This window comes from Poromitra crassiceps (assembly GCF_964638095.1).
Source record: "Poromitra crassiceps genome assembly, chromosome: 4".
In the NCBI taxonomy this organism is placed as follows: Eukaryota; Metazoa; Chordata; class Actinopteri; order Beryciformes; family Melamphaidae; genus Poromitra; species Poromitra crassiceps.
In genome coordinates, this window is record NC_139626.1 from 39,575,673 (window position 1) to 39,592,518 (window position 16,846).

At 45.2% G+C, this 16,846-nt stretch overlaps 1 protein-coding gene across 1 annotated transcript in view; it reads left to right on the forward strand.

Annotated features, from left to right (window-relative positions):
- Positions 1–16,846, forward strand: part of LOC310775773 (adhesion G protein-coupled receptor L3-like) — a gene marked incomplete at its 3' end in the record, with an annotated part of 152,726 nt that overhangs the window by 48,170 nt on the left and 87,710 nt on the right. Inside the window, exons 3-4 of the mRNA XM_083635907.1 lie at positions 6,411–6,576; positions 15,116–15,329. Coding sequence (XP_083492033.1) covers positions 6,417–6,576; positions 15,116–15,329 — 374 coding nt within the window. The 5' untranslated portion in view covers positions 6,411–6,416. The remainder of the gene's footprint in view (positions 1–6,410; positions 6,577–15,115; positions 15,330–16,846) is intronic.

The following is a 16,846-nucleotide window of genomic DNA, read 5'->3' on the forward strand; positions in this document are numbered from 1 at the left end:
GCAAAGTATTGTCTGTAAAGTCACTGTGAGCGCGGCAGAAAACACGGGGTTAATTAACTGATGAATGAAGAAGAGAAAAAAGGGGGGGTTAATTATCTGATGAATGAAAAAGAGAAAAAGGGAGGGGGGGGGGGTTAATTATCTGATGAATGACATGGTTGTGGAACATGCGGGATGATGGAATAGCTTTTGCATTATGGAACAGTGGAATGCTGTGGCTGGTGGCATCTGGCCATATGTCAGTCTCTGCCTCCTGTGTCTCCATGGGGACAGCTGGTCAGACTGCTCATGTTCAAGCCAGTTAGGGACCAATCAATCAAAATGGGGGCGGCGGCTTGAGTTGTTTAAGGGGGTGGAGGGGGGGGGGGGGGCGTTAGCGATGAAGCGAGAGAGTCTATTGTGATTTGACCAATTTGGTGCCATCAGGGACATTTTTGTAAGGAGCTGTTAACAGATGTGATTGTGCGCCACTGCTAATATTGAATCTGTTGTCTGGATTTAGCTCGAGAAAAGGCCAAGGTGTCAATTGGCTGGTTTGCGGTTACGGAACTGAAATATCTCGGCTTCAAATAGTGCACAATGCCTCCCTTTGACATCTCCCAGACTCACTTTCTGCACAGGCCGGTGTTGTTAGGTCTTCACACAGCGAGATGCTACTTAGAACTTATTTACTTCCTCTTCAATAGAGCAGCTGTCAACTGGCAGCAAGCTTGAGAGGCGGCTTTTAAATGGAAATCAACTTAAAAAAAAACTGCTTTTCTCTCATTCTTGTCCTCAGACTCATTTTGGCTTATGATCTAGACGAGTGGTTGTCAAATGGGTGGTCCGGGGACCCCCAGGGGTCCTTAGGGGGGTAATATTTTTTTAGCTATAATTCCATTCATAAGTAACACAATGACTATTTTGGTCATGGGTTTTATACACTTTCTGTAATAAAACATCTAAAGCATCAATCTTATTATCATATGGGGGACCATGGGACAAAATCCTATCAAATGGGGGTCCGTGGTCTAATTTTTGTCAGTTTAGGGGTCCTTCATGTGAAAGAATTTGAGAACCACTGATGTAGACAACATACCCTACTTAGGTGATGTGATCTGGTTAATAACCTAATCACGCATGCATGCATATCTAAACATGGATTTGCATGAACGAGGGGAGAAATCTATTTTGGGAATGTTAAACAAGCAGCCAAAGTAATTACCACCCAGTGGCCATCCAGGCCAGCCCACAAACAGAAGTCGTCCCCACTACTCTCAGCACATCAGTGCTGTTGAAATATTAACATGGTCAAATCACTGCATCAGAATCAACAGCCTGGACAACGCGACCTGACTGGATAATGTGTTTTCAACTCTTTGATATGCGGGGATGCGCTCTTTTTGGTTTCCTTTTGTGCTTAAGTGGCTGTCATGGGGGTTAGTTCTACACAAATCACAGTCACGAAGGGCGTCCGGGTAGTGCAGCGGTAGATTCCCTGCCTACCAACAAGAGGGGGTCGCAGGTTCGAGCCCCCGTGTTACCTCCGGCGGCTTGGTTTGGGCGTCCGTACAGGCACAATGGGCCATATCTGCAGGTAGGAAGCCGGCTAAAAGGGTATGTGTCCTGGCTGCTGCACTAGTGCCTCCTCTGGTCGGTGGGGGGCTCCTTTTTGGCGGGGAGGGGAACTGAGGGGAATTGCGTGATCCTCCCACGCACTACGTCCTGCAGGCGAAACTCCTCGCTGTCAGGTGAAAAGAAGCGGTTGGCGACTGCACATGCATCGGAGGAAACGTGTGCTAGTCTACAACTCTCCCCCGATCAGCAAAGGGGGTGGAGCAATGGGCTCACAATCACAAACTTGACTTATCTTTTTTAAATTTTCCAGTTCAAGGATGCATTTTTGACACAGATCCAAACGTGTGTCTCATCGCGCCGGATGTCTCCACTATGGGACGGGCCTGCGTCAATCTAGCTGCTCCCACAGAAGAGAGGCGCTCCACATTGTTGCGCATGCCTCTGGGTATATCTGTCTATCTGTCCCCTCTGCGGTGCAGGGGAGCTTTTGTGTCATTCTGTTTCTATATAGATCCTTTCCAAAAAATTTGAATATCATGGAAAAGTTTGTTTTTTCCATAATTCCTTTCAAAAAGTGAAACTTTCATAGATTATAGATTCATTACACACAAAGTGAAATACTTCTAGCCATTGTTTAATTTTTCATAATTTTGGCCTACAGCTCCAGAAAACCCCCCAAAACAGTATTTCAAGAAATTAGAATAGTGTGAAGAAAATCAGCAGTTAGTTCTCAGTTATGACTCCAGCCTCAGTCCACTCCCTCTGAATCTCCGCCAAAATTTTTGAATCGTCTTTGCTTGACAATCCGCCGAAGCCCCACGGTCATCCATGGTATTTCCATGATATTAAATTTTTTTGGAAAGGATCTGTATATACTGTTATATATAGACATATAACAGTTAGTTGTAGCTAGCTATCCGTCAGAAGGCCTGCAGGAGGGACAGCGCCGCACCGGCTATTTGCCTTCACAGCGCTGCGCGGCTGAGCTGGCCGTAGCTATTGCCTGCAGTCTCTCTCTCTACTGCCGGGCCAAAACGCCAGCGATCAATAGTCTCAGTTACACATGATGTATTTCCCATGGCTCGGCCTGTCTGCTTGACTCCATCTGTCCCTGGCTGTCGCAAATCTCTCTCCCTCTCAAACACCATTTCACACGTGCACTCACGCAGAGACGCGTGCCACACACACACACACACACACACACACACACACACACACACACACACACACACACACACACACACACACACACACACACACACACACACAGAGAGAGAGAGAGAGAGAGAGAACTGTACATGCCTGGCTATCTGTGTGCTCCCTTGAGAGTGTTGAACGTTTAGGCACAAAATAGTGCTGCTATTGCCTCTGAACTAACTGTCATAAGAGATGTTTGTTTCACATCAAGTGGAATCATAGCATAATAATAGGGGGGAGACTGGGTGATGCTTCTGCTGACTTAAAATATGACACACACACACACACACACACACACACACACACACACACACACACACACACACACACACACACACACACCGACTCACTGTCGATGAAAACCCAAATGTGCTCATTTGACATAAAGTAAAACGGTGCAATGAAGTGATTGAGTTGGTGATTGAATGACGGGGCAAATGAGTTAACGGCGTCCGTCGGCTTCGTAATCAATTTGAAGATAGATGGAATAAGGAGGAATTATGCTTACCAATCCGTCACCTCTATAACTAATCCCCCAAGACCATCCTCCAATTAATTGTTTATCGTTGATAGACCATGAAATGAACAATTAGATTGGGACATCAATACATTTCACACTGGGATGCTGATATAGAATAGCAAGCGGACTGAATCCCAACACGCCGACGAGCACCATTATGCGACCATTAAGCAGCATTTCGTCGTATTTTCTTCGCAAGGTCGCCGTTTCGCAATTAGACTCGCAGTTCCTCCTCACATTTGTTTTTCATATCGTGCAGCATTCTGCCCTGTTGTCTTGCGAACTGTGCATTCGTAATGTAACACTTGCCCCAATAGTTCAGTATACTAGAAATTACAATACTACTCCAGCAAGGAAGGCGCACAGATAACAGCTTTTCTCAGTTGGACGTTGTTTACTTTGTACAAATGAGGAGGGTAATTCTACTCAATCTGCAGCTAATTGGCAAATCAGCTTTTACAAAACAGTCTTTATTTATTTTTACTAGCTTAAAAAACAGTAGCATAGACCTCGTGCACACACATACACACATGCACGCACGCACGCGCGCGCACACATACACACACACACACACATACACACACAGACACACACACATACGCATGCACGCACGCACGTGTGCGCGCGCGCACACACACACACACAGGAAAACAAAGCATTAGCAAAATAGACTCCCTCCTATTTAAATATCATGTGTACAATAGAAAAGCTCAGTGCAGTTAACATAGCAATCCTCAGGACCCAGCATTATCCAGTGTGGACCGATCAGCCCACGACCAGGCAGCAACACATAGAGAAATCCATTCAGTGGTAGTAATAGTCCCCAACATATCAACCCAACCAAATGGACATGACATTTACATAACCACCGCAAATACATCACTACCTTCTGTCCCACTGCTGGCACCGTCCCCCCCCCACACACCTCTAGCCAATCCCGGATTAAAACAGTATTCATGTTAGGGCTGTGAATCTTCACTGGCCTCACGATTCGATTCAATTACGATTCATCTGTCAACGATTCGATTCGATTCCACGATGCATCACGATGCATCTCGATACAGCTCAAAGTATTGCAGCTCCAAGTATCAAATCCTCAATCTTCTGTATTATTACTGCACATGGCTACTTTTTCATCAATTAATACAAGCAGTCAGATACATATCAAGTCCCTTTTTTTACTTAGAAAGTGCTTTAAAATCTGAATGTCAACAGAAATTTAAACATCAACGATTCAACGATTCATCTGTCAACGGTTTGATTCGATTCGATTCACACGTCCGCATCGCGATGCATCGATTATACGATTAATTTTGACACCCCTAATTCATTTGCAGTTAAATATCTACTGACATCTTGTCGCGAGACGAGGGACAGGGTCACTTCCTGTATCTGTTTCGCCACTGCCACGTCCCCTTAGGCGACTGGTCAGCCAATGCAGTTTCATACCATTGACAGACGGCCAATCACAAGCCGATAACCACGCCCATTTAGGAGACCGGAAGAGTACCATTTGGTGCTATTGGCGGAGCCTGGAGTGGGGTGTCTCTAAATGACCGGTCTCTGCCCCGCCCCCTACCGAAAGGCACTCTCTGACGTGAACACTTCCTGCCTAGCCGATAGGTGCTGACGCAGTACTTTAATGTACGCCCTACGGTGCCTTAAGGTGGTCTTATACTCGAGCAAAGCTCCGTGGGGGTGGGGCCCCGCGAGTCTCCGTGAGTCACCATGGAGACCTCGCGCTGGGGGTGATGCCATTATACTCAGAAAGTGATCAGCATGTATTGTACAATGGTGAGAACAGCCCGTGAAAAGTCGCAATGAAACTCTGTGCAGTACTGAGTGCGCTTTCACTCTCAAACGACCGCACATCAGCACATGAAGGACTCACCAAACTTGTTTTTACTGAAAGCCGTTTTTACTTCTCAGCCCTGATAGCCTACTACTCTGTGCTGCTTTTAATCTCTCTCAATAATGCTCTCAACACAACACATTTACTTGGTGAAATGACTAAAAACGAACAGTTGCAAATCAAAGTTTATAGCCTACCACATGGGTCAAGAAATGTGGCGAAAACACAGCTCAGTGTTCAGGGCTCAGTGGCTCGAAAGCAGACATGTTTGGAGAGAAGCCGTGCGCTGCTCGCGCTGTGAGGAAAAAAATGACGCACCGCGCGAGTGCCCGACGGAGCTAGCGAATAACCACGCCCAACAAATTTACGTCATTTGACGCGCCCGCCCCTCGCTCCACCCACGCGCCCTTCACGGCAGGGTGAGCATAATTCCCCCTTTACAGTAACAAGATGAGATGTTCTTGTCCTTGTTGCTCTTTGGCATTGAGTATGAATCCCACTGCTTTCTGTATTCAAGCTGCAAATGTCTCCACTACAGAAACACAAAGCTTCATTAATGTTCCTTTAGAAACTGTTACAGCAGCATGAAGTATTGTTTTGAAGCTCTTTAAAGGACAAATAGATTTTATAGGAAACTACAAATAATGTTTCATCAAATAGCAACAATTCTATCATCCGCCACTTTCAATCCATCAACCAAACCTTATTTTTTATATTGTAGCACCTTTCAAACAAATCACATGCAATTCAAAGTGCTTTAGAAGCTATTAATAATTCAGAGGCTAACCAAACCAAAACCAGTTCATTGAATGAGACAACAATAAAAGATGGGTAGTTGAGATAATAAAAAGATACGTGATAAAAGATAATACAAGCAATACAAATAAAATTAAATAGAATACAATAAATAGCAATGATCAACAGTAAAATGTTGATAAAAAAATAGAATAAAATAAGTAACAATGAGAATACATAAATAAAAAGTATAAATACTAAAACCATAAAAATGATAAAACACTACATAAAAGCCAGCCTGAATAGATGGGTTTTTAGTTTTCAGCTCTTCTCAGATGCTCTGGAAGGCTGTTCCAGCGTAATGGATGAAAGCAGCATCACCAAAAAATTTTTTTTTTTTTTTTGGAATGGCTAAAAGAGAAGAACCAGAGGATCTGAGGGACCCTGGTTCATAAACCAGGAAGGCCCCTGGGTCCATCTATTTCATATTTAATACTTAGACTTGGCATCTGGTGAGCACATCCTGTGTGTGTGTGTGTGTCCCTGCAGGTCTGTATGGTGTCAGTCACGCGGAGCTGTGAGAGGACCTGCTCCCCACGACAGCGCCGGGGCGCCACAGGAAGTACCCGCACATCTACTTCCGGGTCAACCTCGGACGTCATGTGGACCGCACGCCTGCTCTTCCTCTCCACCCTGTTCGCTCCCATTGCCATCGGTAAGATGTGAGGCCGCACGCACTGCACACACAGTACACACGAAACACATGATAACAAAGATACGTTATGGCACACACGTGCTTGTGGAAAGGTCATTGAAAGTGAGTCACTGCATGTGCTTTAGGTCTAGGTCATATACCGTATGATAACGATATTGTGATAGGAGACTGTCTGGGATCTTGGGAATATCGTGAAATACAGTCACGTAAATGTTGCTTCTTCTGGGTCTTCAAGGCTGCGTTACAGTATAAGTGAACTTTCTGAACTCTTAGTCGGGTCTGGTTGAGCAAAATGGACAATGATTGCCGTTACCAGCTCATTATATCCACATTACTTATTATTGATTACACATTACTGATTAGTGATTACTGATGATCATTGCAAATTAAAAATAAAAACAAATCTCGTGTGTAAATGTCTTAAGAAAGCACGAATACTCATGCCCAAAATGTCCTCATGTTATCAATAACAAGGTATTTGGTGTAAAATATTGTGATACAGTATTTGATTTTGTCTGTCGCCCAGCAGTAACTGCATGTGTATACAGTCGAATTACCTTTCCACATGTTCAGAGCCCCTGTAAGAAACCAGTATCTACCCACAACTACCACAAATTAAACTGGTTATGTCTTCCACTCCACCTCCACTCCCTCACTTTCAAACACACACCAGTTTTGAAAATGCGAGGGTTGTGCTACAACCCAGGTTTTACGGGTGAAGAACAAACATGCTGAGATGGCTTGTAGACAGGCTCCAAAATTAGCACCAGCCCACCAGCTAATATGGCTGTAGTCGTCAATAGATTTGCTTCAGTCACCAGCCAAAAAAACAATAGTAATCCATTGAGTGGCTGCTCAAATTTGAACATTCACTAGCCATTTGGCTGCTGGCCAAAAAAAGTTAATTTTGGACCCTGCTAGTAGAGCAGGCTGGGCTGTTTTAGGTGTTCCCGATGGGGGAAGAGGAGGTACGTCGCGCTCTGACCACCGGCTAGCAGGCTTGGGTTGAGCTGTGCTACAGGTGGCAGCACACGCCTCATCGCGGCGTATCCTTGTCGACCATGCATCTCCCACACTGGGAGCATTTCTTCTTTCGGTCCGACATGCTTCAAGGCTTCAAGGCTAGCAATGGCGGGTCTGTTAGCTAGCTGACTCGACCAACACAGTGGCGTTAGAAGGAAGATGGAGGGAACCAGAGGAGACGTAGGCGGTTTTCCGTCCCTCGAAACGAAGGCTGAGCCGTCTGTGCTCCAGCAGTTTAGACCCAGGTTAGCAAGTGGAAGAAGAAGTAGCTGTTGGCAAAACCCAATTAAGTCTGAAGGGTGTAGACACAAAGTCTGCAGCGGGGTTAAGTCAGAAGGGCGTAGACACAAAGTCTGCAGCGGGGTTAAGTCAGAAGGGTGTAGACACAAAGTCTGCAGCGGGGTTAAGTCAGAAGGGTGTAGACACAAAGTCTGCAGCGGGGTTAAGTCAGAAGGGTGTAGACACAAAGTCTGCAGCGGGGTTAAGTCAGAAGGGTGTAGACACAAAGTCTGCAGCGGGGTTAAGTCAGAAGGGCGTAGACACAAAGTCTGCAGCGGGGTTAAGTCAGAAGGGTGTAGACACAAAGTCTGCAGCGGGGTTAAGTCAGAAGGGTGTAGACACAAAGTCTGCAGCGGGGTTAAGTCAGAAGGGTGTAGACACAAAGTCTGCAGCGGGGTTAAGTCAGAAGGGTGTAGACACAAAGTCTGCAGCGGGGTTAAGTCTGAAGGGTGTAGACACAAAGTCTGCAGCGGGGTTAAGTCTGAAGGGTGTAGACACAAAGTCTGCAGCGGGGTTAAGTCAGAAGGGTGTAGACACAAAGTCTGCAGCGGGGTTAAGTCAGAAGGGTGTAGACACAAAGTCTGCAGCGGGGTTAAGTCAGAAGGGTGTAGACACAAAGTCTGCAGCGGGGTTAAGTCAGAAGGGTGTAGACACAAAGTCTGCAGCGGGGTTAAGTCTGAAGGGTGTAGACACAAAGTCTGCAGCGGGGTTAAGTCTGAAGGGTGTAGACACAAAGTCTGCAGCGGGGTTAAGTCAGAAGGGTGTAGACACAAAGTCTGCAGCGGGGTGAATAAAGCTCGAATGTCGCTGGCAGGTGCGCGCGCCCTATCATAGGCTGAGTGCCAATCACCTGCCAGTAGGCCGAGACGCGACTTGGGTGGTTCTATAAAGTTTGATAAATACAAATGTATTCAGCAGCGCTGCTGAAGCCAGCTTGGAAGCGTGACTAAGAACTCGACTTCGAAATGAAGTAAAACTTTGCAGTAAACACACTTGCACTTTTTCATTTACATATATATCCTCCATCTTCCTGCTGTGCACATTGATATCTCTCTCCCCTTCTCTCTATCTCTCCATCTCTCTCCTCTCTCTCTTTCTCACTCACACACACACACACACACACAGTCACACTCACGCGTATACGTGAACACACACACACACACACACACACACACACACACACACACACACACACGTTGACATTAACAGGCACAGTGCAGATGCAGCCCCAGCGGGTTGTCTATATGTTTCCTCCTCTCCCCTGTGACAGTGGGCTTTGAAGACTCCTCCTCTAGAGGGAGCTCTGGCCCACTTGGACTTAATCCTATTAATGGCTGCTGTCAATCACACCGTTCTGAGGAAAAACTGCCGCGCATGTGTCGGTACACACAAACATGCATGTGCGCGGGCACACACGCACACGCACACACACGCGCTCACTCACAGCAAGTGCGCACAGACAGACAGACAGACAGACAGACAGACAGACAGACACCCAGGGCTTAGCTTTAAGACCAAGAGATGGTTTTAGCTTTAAGACCAAGAGATGGTTTCAGTCAAAGGTATTTGCATCAGTGTCTAAAGAATAAGGCGACATATGCAAATCATGCTGTTTATACTTAGCGGGGATTAGTTGAAACAAAGACGGTGTAGCTTGAGGACACACGACAGTAAGCAGGCCATTTACTTCACAGTCTTGCCTTGTCATTATTTCAGGGTTATGTAAAGTAAACACAAATCAACCAGGAAACAGCGGCGGAAAGCAGGGATATTTTAAGGTACGTTATGTTTCTGGTAGGAGTGTGGATCTTTGGCTATCTCACGATTCGATTCAGTTCGATTCTGATTCAAAACTTCGATTTAAATGGATTCTCGATTCAGTAGTCTACATAGGGGAATTTCCAGTCCACTGTGTGCTAACCCTGTGTGCTAACCCTAACCCAGTCCACTGTGTGCTAACCCTGTGTGCTAACCCTGTGTGCTAACCCTAACCCTGTGTGCTAACCCTGTGTGCTAACCCTAACCCTAACCCAGTCCACTGTGTGCTAACCCTACCCCTAACCCTAGGCAGTGTAGCAAAGCAGGGCATGAAAGCAGAATAAAGTGTATAAGGTTATGTCGTTTTTATATTTGAAAAAGTTTTATCAACCGATTGCAATAATGTAAACACACTAACACAGTACACACAAAGGCACATCTAAGACAAAAAGGTAACATTGATTCATGCTAAACTTGCACAAATAAAAAGCTCTTAGTATTTCTCAGTTTTCCATTACTTCAAGTTAAAGTAATACAAAAAAAAAAAAAAAAGATTCTTGGGAGTTTCTTTTCAGAATCTTGGAAGATAAGAATCGTGATTCTCACACGAATAAAACATTTTGGACACCCCCCTAGTTTCTGGGATCAAACCTCCACAATAATAATTCCACAAACTCCAAATCCCACCCATACATACATACAGTAGTTCAACATAATTGCATAGAACCTCAGTATGAATACGTGAAAACTTTCATATCCCCAACATATTTTGGGGCTATTTCGATTTTGCTCCGATGTTTTGGGATCGGACGCAGAACGAACCCACATCTCAGACACTTTCATGGGCCCAACACTTTGGCAGTTCAAGTGAGAGATCACCTTTTAAATGGCTCTCCTCTTCTCTCTCATCTTCTCCTCCTCCCTCTCTCCATCTATCTCTCTCTTTCCCCCTGCTCTCTTCTTCCTTGGCCCAAATGTAAAAATCGATATCCTTTTGTTTCGGCTCCCCCGAGGCAATGAGAGAGTCTCCGAATAAGATTGTCTCTACTGTCCGCGGCTGCCAACTTTCTGTCACCACTTACGCCACTAACGACAGCCACATTAACATGCACTGCACCCGCACACGCGTCGTTGTGCGGCCGCAAAAGACAGGCTGCTAAATATGTACGCGCGCGTGTGTGTTTATGTGTGTTTATGTGTGTGTTTATGTGTGTGTGTGTGTGTGTGTGCACGCGAGAGAGACGGGCAGTGTGAATGTATATGCTAGTCACGCACACATGCACACACACACACACACCTAGAGATGAAAAATGAACAGAAATATGTAGTGAGCGAGTCCTTAGGAAGCAGGTTAAACACAGTGCGGTTTTATAGGTGAGGTGGCTGAGAGAGAGAGAAAGAGAGAGAGTGTGTGTGTGTGTGTGTGTGTGTGTGTGTGTGTGTGTCTGTGTGTGTGTGTGTGTGTGTGTGTGTGTGTGTTATAAGTGGGTGAATTAAAAGGTGACAGGAGAGACAGGACGGTGTGTGTGTGTGTGTGGCACTGGCTGTGCGGTGTGAGACGGAGCGTTTACACCTCCTTATGAAGGTAGAGTGGCTCTTAATTGGAATACAGATAGACCCCTCGGTCGAGTGTGCGTGTGTACTGTGTATCATAATGCTCTCTTTATGCCCCCAGCGGGGGGCCCCTGTAAGGCTACACTGTAAGACATCTGATCCAAAGCCAGTCTAGACAGCTGCCTTACAATACTAGGTAGTATTGATCCCCGCACGCTTCGGTTAACCCTTTCTCCAGACGTGATGCAACCATTAAAGAAAGAATCTCCCGTATAGGACGAATAATGACCCAAAGACTCTCGCATACATGCAACCTCCATCATTACAGCCCCGCCAACCCCCAACCCCCAACCCCCGCGCCACCCATCCCTCCACTGAGACACCCACGCCCTATCAGTATGGCTGCTTGCTGCCCTGTCATAGCCTGTGGTGCTATGCGTGTGTTCATTAGAGAGGACATTTCCAGGCAAATGCCAGTTATATGTCAGTCTTATCTCCGAGCTAGCGCCTGCCATTATCAGCGCAGGGGCCCCTAAGGTGCGAGCGCCACACAGCTACTGCACGCATCGGCTATGCATAGCTGCCTCCACATGCCATCGTCCTGTGCATTTGTATGCATTGCGTTTATGTGTGTGTGTGGGTGTGTGTGTGTGTGTTTGTGTGTTTGTGTGTGTGTGTGTGTTTGTGCGTGCTTGCTCGCGAGTGTGATGCGGTGAAGGGCGTTATTTAAGTAGCGCCCGGGCAGAGTGTCATTGAGCTCATTTAGATTCCTCGCTGCATTCGCGTAACCATGACGCTCGGCCGGCCAATGAGGGAGCAGAACGGATGAGGGAGGAAGGACAGGGTTGCTATGGTTACTGTGACAGGGAGAGTAAGGAAGGAGGCGCCGCGCCTCCTCGCTTTTCCAGGGATGTTGTAGGTCTGCGTGTGAAGCACAGGTATACTGGCCCTGTGTGTGTGTGTGTGTGTGTGTGTGTGTGTGTGTGTGCGTGCATGTGTGTGTGTGTGTGTGTGTGTGTGTGTGTGTGTGTGTGTGTGTGTGTCTGTGTGTTTGTGCGTGTGCGTGCGTGCACATGTGCTTTTAAGGAATGATCAGGAAGACCTTGCAGGGTATATTCTTCACTAGAAACAAAATGTCACATACGACAACAAACGCAAAGGCACCAGCACCAAGCACCAAGTCTGGTGCCGCAGACCACACCGGAGAAACTGCTTTTCCATCTAACTCAATGCTTTCAAATACAATGCGGTAATAGAAATACCTGCAAAAAATGATGCACTATGAATGTAAATACAAATGAAACAGAAAACGATATATATTCAGAATTTACGAAAACAAATACTACATGATAACAAACAAAACAGTACTGGAAGAAACGTCTCGTATTAAAGACAAATATTTGTGTTCACGATAATGATAAATTGATCTATGACTCAGTAGTCCTGATATTATAGACTTTTACTCAACAGCTGGGTGGCCCTTTAGCGGCATGCAGGCAGGCCCCATCTGGCTGGTCTGTGCATGATGTGTTGTGATGTGAAGTTATTTGGCCAGATGATTCTAAAAGATTCATTCTTGCTTGGTATTATTTGCTGGATGTTAATGTCGCGCACCATCGCAGCCTGACATCTGGATGGAGAATGTCCTGTGGGCCAGGCAGTGCATGACGCAGGAATACAAATCAGCAGCAGCATGATCTTCAGTCATTACATTGCACTAAGTCTAAGAGCTGGCTAACTGAAACACACAAAACAAACTCTTAATATATATAGCTAATATGATTTTGTGCTATAGTAACAATGTATTTTAAAAGAAACATTTAGTCATTTAGTCTGTGTATGTCTATTCTACAACATCTTGCTCAAATGAAAACTCGAACGTCCAATTCTGTACGTTCTTCCGCTCAGCACACCTTGAGTAATAAATTAATACTGTGATAACTTTGACATTTAAGTATCTACTTGTGTATTCTTATAAGTTTAAATGGACACGCCGTGGTGCATTCTGTTTGCATACATTACAGATCACTGACCTATATAAATATTACAGATTCATAACTAGTAAAACCCTTGGGGTGCATATACATATATATATATATATATATATATATATATATATATATATATATATATATATATATATATATATATATATATATATATAAAACTCCTTTGTTCTTCTACTACTGCCTCCTTTCTTCCTGTGAGCCAGATACAAGTGTTTATGCAGCGATGCTGCCTGCTGTCCCAATAGTGGAGGAGATGAGAGGCGCTGCTTAAAACATCTCCTTGTGTCTCCTTAGATGGAGGATCAAGTGCATTCTCTCCTAGAAATAAATTGCATGATTGTACAACATGCAGTCCATGCCTCTCCAGGTCTCATCTAGGATGCTGAAGCCTACAGAAGCAGTTGGCGTTTCCCCCTCCTCTCTCGCCTCTGTTTACATCTCTCTCTCCCCCCACACTCCTCCATCTCCTCCAAGAGGTGACTGGCTACAACCATTTAACATCGTAACGTCTTTTCAACATCCATTGCTCATTGGGCGAGTAAAGGAAGGAAAGCAGCAGGTAGTAAAGAGTTTTGGAACCGACGATGAGTAGTTTTAATCTCAATGAAATGAATGACACTTTCCCTATTTCCGTGCCGTATGGACCGACCCATGTATCAACTTTCTGAAAATGATGAGGCATTACTTGCAGTATTTCCGCAGCACTAAATTTGGAAATTGCTAAGCAATTACCCTCTAACCAAACTGATGTGTAAAGCCGCCGGCGGTGAAATAGTAATTACCACTGTCGGGCAAGTCGGTTCACTGGCGACAGTGGACATGCCCTTACCAAAATCCTTGTGCAGTGCCATTGTTTTTGCAGTGAAGATAATTAGTGTGTATGACAAGAGAACAACTTTATTTTTTGCGTGAGCACAAAGTGTGCCTGTACAGTTTAGGCTGGCATTGAAACACAAGCCCCACATCATCACGGTGAGAATAAGCCTGGTGTTTCAGTAGGTGGGCAGCCTGACCAATGACTGAATGATGGGGACTATCTACAGCATCCTTCTTCATATCAAGGATCCCTACGCCATAGAGCCCTATTTGATGAGACATTGTCTTTGTCAAATCTGTGAGAATCTTTATCGTTATATATGATTTTGTTCCATAATCGCATGACGACTGTATCTGTATTGTAGGTAGAGAGATAACAGTGAAACTATGACCAAAATAGTCATCCTTCTACATTCTCTGTGTTAAATGTCCCATGTGTCACACTTTCCATTATTTTATTTGATCCCTTTTGCTCCATTCAAAGCTGTTTGTTTGGTGTCATGTAGCGAAAACACGCTCAATCTATTTTTACACATTCAATTCCGAGCATCTCTCAGCGCCTTATAAGAACAGACTGTTTTTGTTGCTGGGTCTTTGAGGCTCAACCGCTTAAAAAAACACACACGCACACGCATGCACGCACGCACACGCGCACACACACACACACACACACACACACACACACACACACACACACACACACCCATCAACACTTTGTTAACCTATTATTTCTTACAAATATTATATTGAGCGAACCTGCGTTATACCGCCATGAAGTTCTGGAAGTCCAGGCGGCGCCCTTAGAGGCTCGGTTTTCTAATATGGATTGTGTGGCTGTCGTTGGCAAACTTGCGTTTTGCTACTTTTAGATAGCGCGTCCAACTTCTTTATAATCAGAGAGGCAAGGGAAGTCCCATTTTCCACAATAGGGGACCTTTAACTCCTTAAATAAAATAATAGGGTTAGGGTGGTGAAGTTTAACAATTCATCAATCCCCCCTGGAACCACCTCAGCTACCCCTGGTGGTCCCCGCACACCCCATGTAGAGAACCACCGATCTATAGTATACTGATTTACATGTGTTTTCTTCACCCGCACAGCCTCCAGCCGGGCCCCTATCCCCATGGCGGTGGTGCGCAGGGAGCTGTCCTGTGAGTCGTACCCCATCGAGCTGCGCTGTCCCGGGACGGACGTCATCATGATCGAGAGCGCCAACTACGGCCGCACCGACGACAAGATCTGCGACTCGGACCCCGCCCAGATGGAGAACACGCGCTGCTACCTGCCTGATGCATACAAGATCATGTCGCTCAGGTCAGTGTGTGTGTGTGTGTGTGTGTGTGTGTGTGTGTGTGTGTGTGTGTGTGTGTGTGAGTGTGAGTGGCTACCAAGCTCCAACCTTTGGATCTGAAAAGTGAGGCCAACACGGAACCATTCAAGGAAAACTGCAGTTCCTTGAATGGCCACGTGATGCTGGTTTCATGAAGGGATTCATGTTAAAATGCCAAACTTTTACAGCAGAAATAAACCTGTTTACAGCCTGGTTCAAGAAATGTTTGTTTTTCCTCTATAGCTAATTTCAATGTTCATGACAACTGTACAGGGGGTGACTTTTATATATAACTCCCCGTTTTATACAGTCTATGGCTGCAAAAAGAAGTCAGATTGTATAGAAGTGAATTTGAATGTGACCGACTTCTCACTTGATTTATGACCTCAGTAAACACTTTCCTAATGACTTTTATGGTCTCAATCGCTAGTTTCAAGTCGTCTTCAATGCAGTATGGTGTTCATTTTGTAAATTATGGTTCCATTTAGAGCAGGGGTCACCAACCTTTTTGAGGTCGAGGGCTACCTGAAGAGTAGAGAGTCATGTCGGGGGCTACCTGTTGAAATTTGCTCGATTTACCTTTAAATAATGAGTATTATGCATTTAATCGAGACATACACTCTTTCTTTCACTGTTGTGAAGAAGAACTCTTCCTCCCACTCCTCTTGAAATTGGTAATGTTTTTTCTTTCACTTTTCTGCCATTGTTCTTGCGTTCCATCATTTAGCTTAGCCGACTGATATAATCATTGGCAGCTGGCAGTCGCACTGTCGCAGAGTGAATGACGTAGTGACGTAACGTAAAACTAAACTTTGACCCCAGCCCAGGCGGATCAAAATAGTTAATCAATAATTAATTATACACAGACAATAAATTATACACAGACAATAAACGTTTTTAAAACGTATGCATTGTTAAACAAATTATTTTCTACATTTGTGTGTTATTGTGGGAAGGGAGGAGAAAAACAAATAAAAAATTAATTTTTCTGATTATATTTTTTTTGTTTCGTTTTTTTGTTTTTTTCTTTCTTTCCCCTGTGGCTGAGCCTGTTTGTCTGTTTTGTCTTGTTTGTGTAAAAAAAAAAAAAATTTTTTTTTTTTTTTTACATTTTTCTGAACGTGGCTTGCGGGCGCCACAGCGCCACCCCGCGGGCGACTGGTCGCCCGCGGTGCGACTGGTTGGCTACCACTGATTTAGAGTAAAACAGACGATAAAGCGAACCATGTTTTGGGCGTGATTGACAGGTCGCTTGTCCAGTGATCGCGCAGCTTACCCGGCATTGCTACACTCTTCTCGTCCAAATATGGTCACTTCTGGCTCCAAGAAGACCAAGATAGTGACCGTCACAATGCCAAACTCCAGGCTTCAAATCGGGAGTCACGGTGGTATGATGCCTCCATGGGAGCGGTGGGTGATGTCAAGGTGGTATGATGCCTCCATGGGAGCGGTGGGTGATGTCACGGTGGTATGATGCCTCCATTGGGAGCGGTGGGTGATG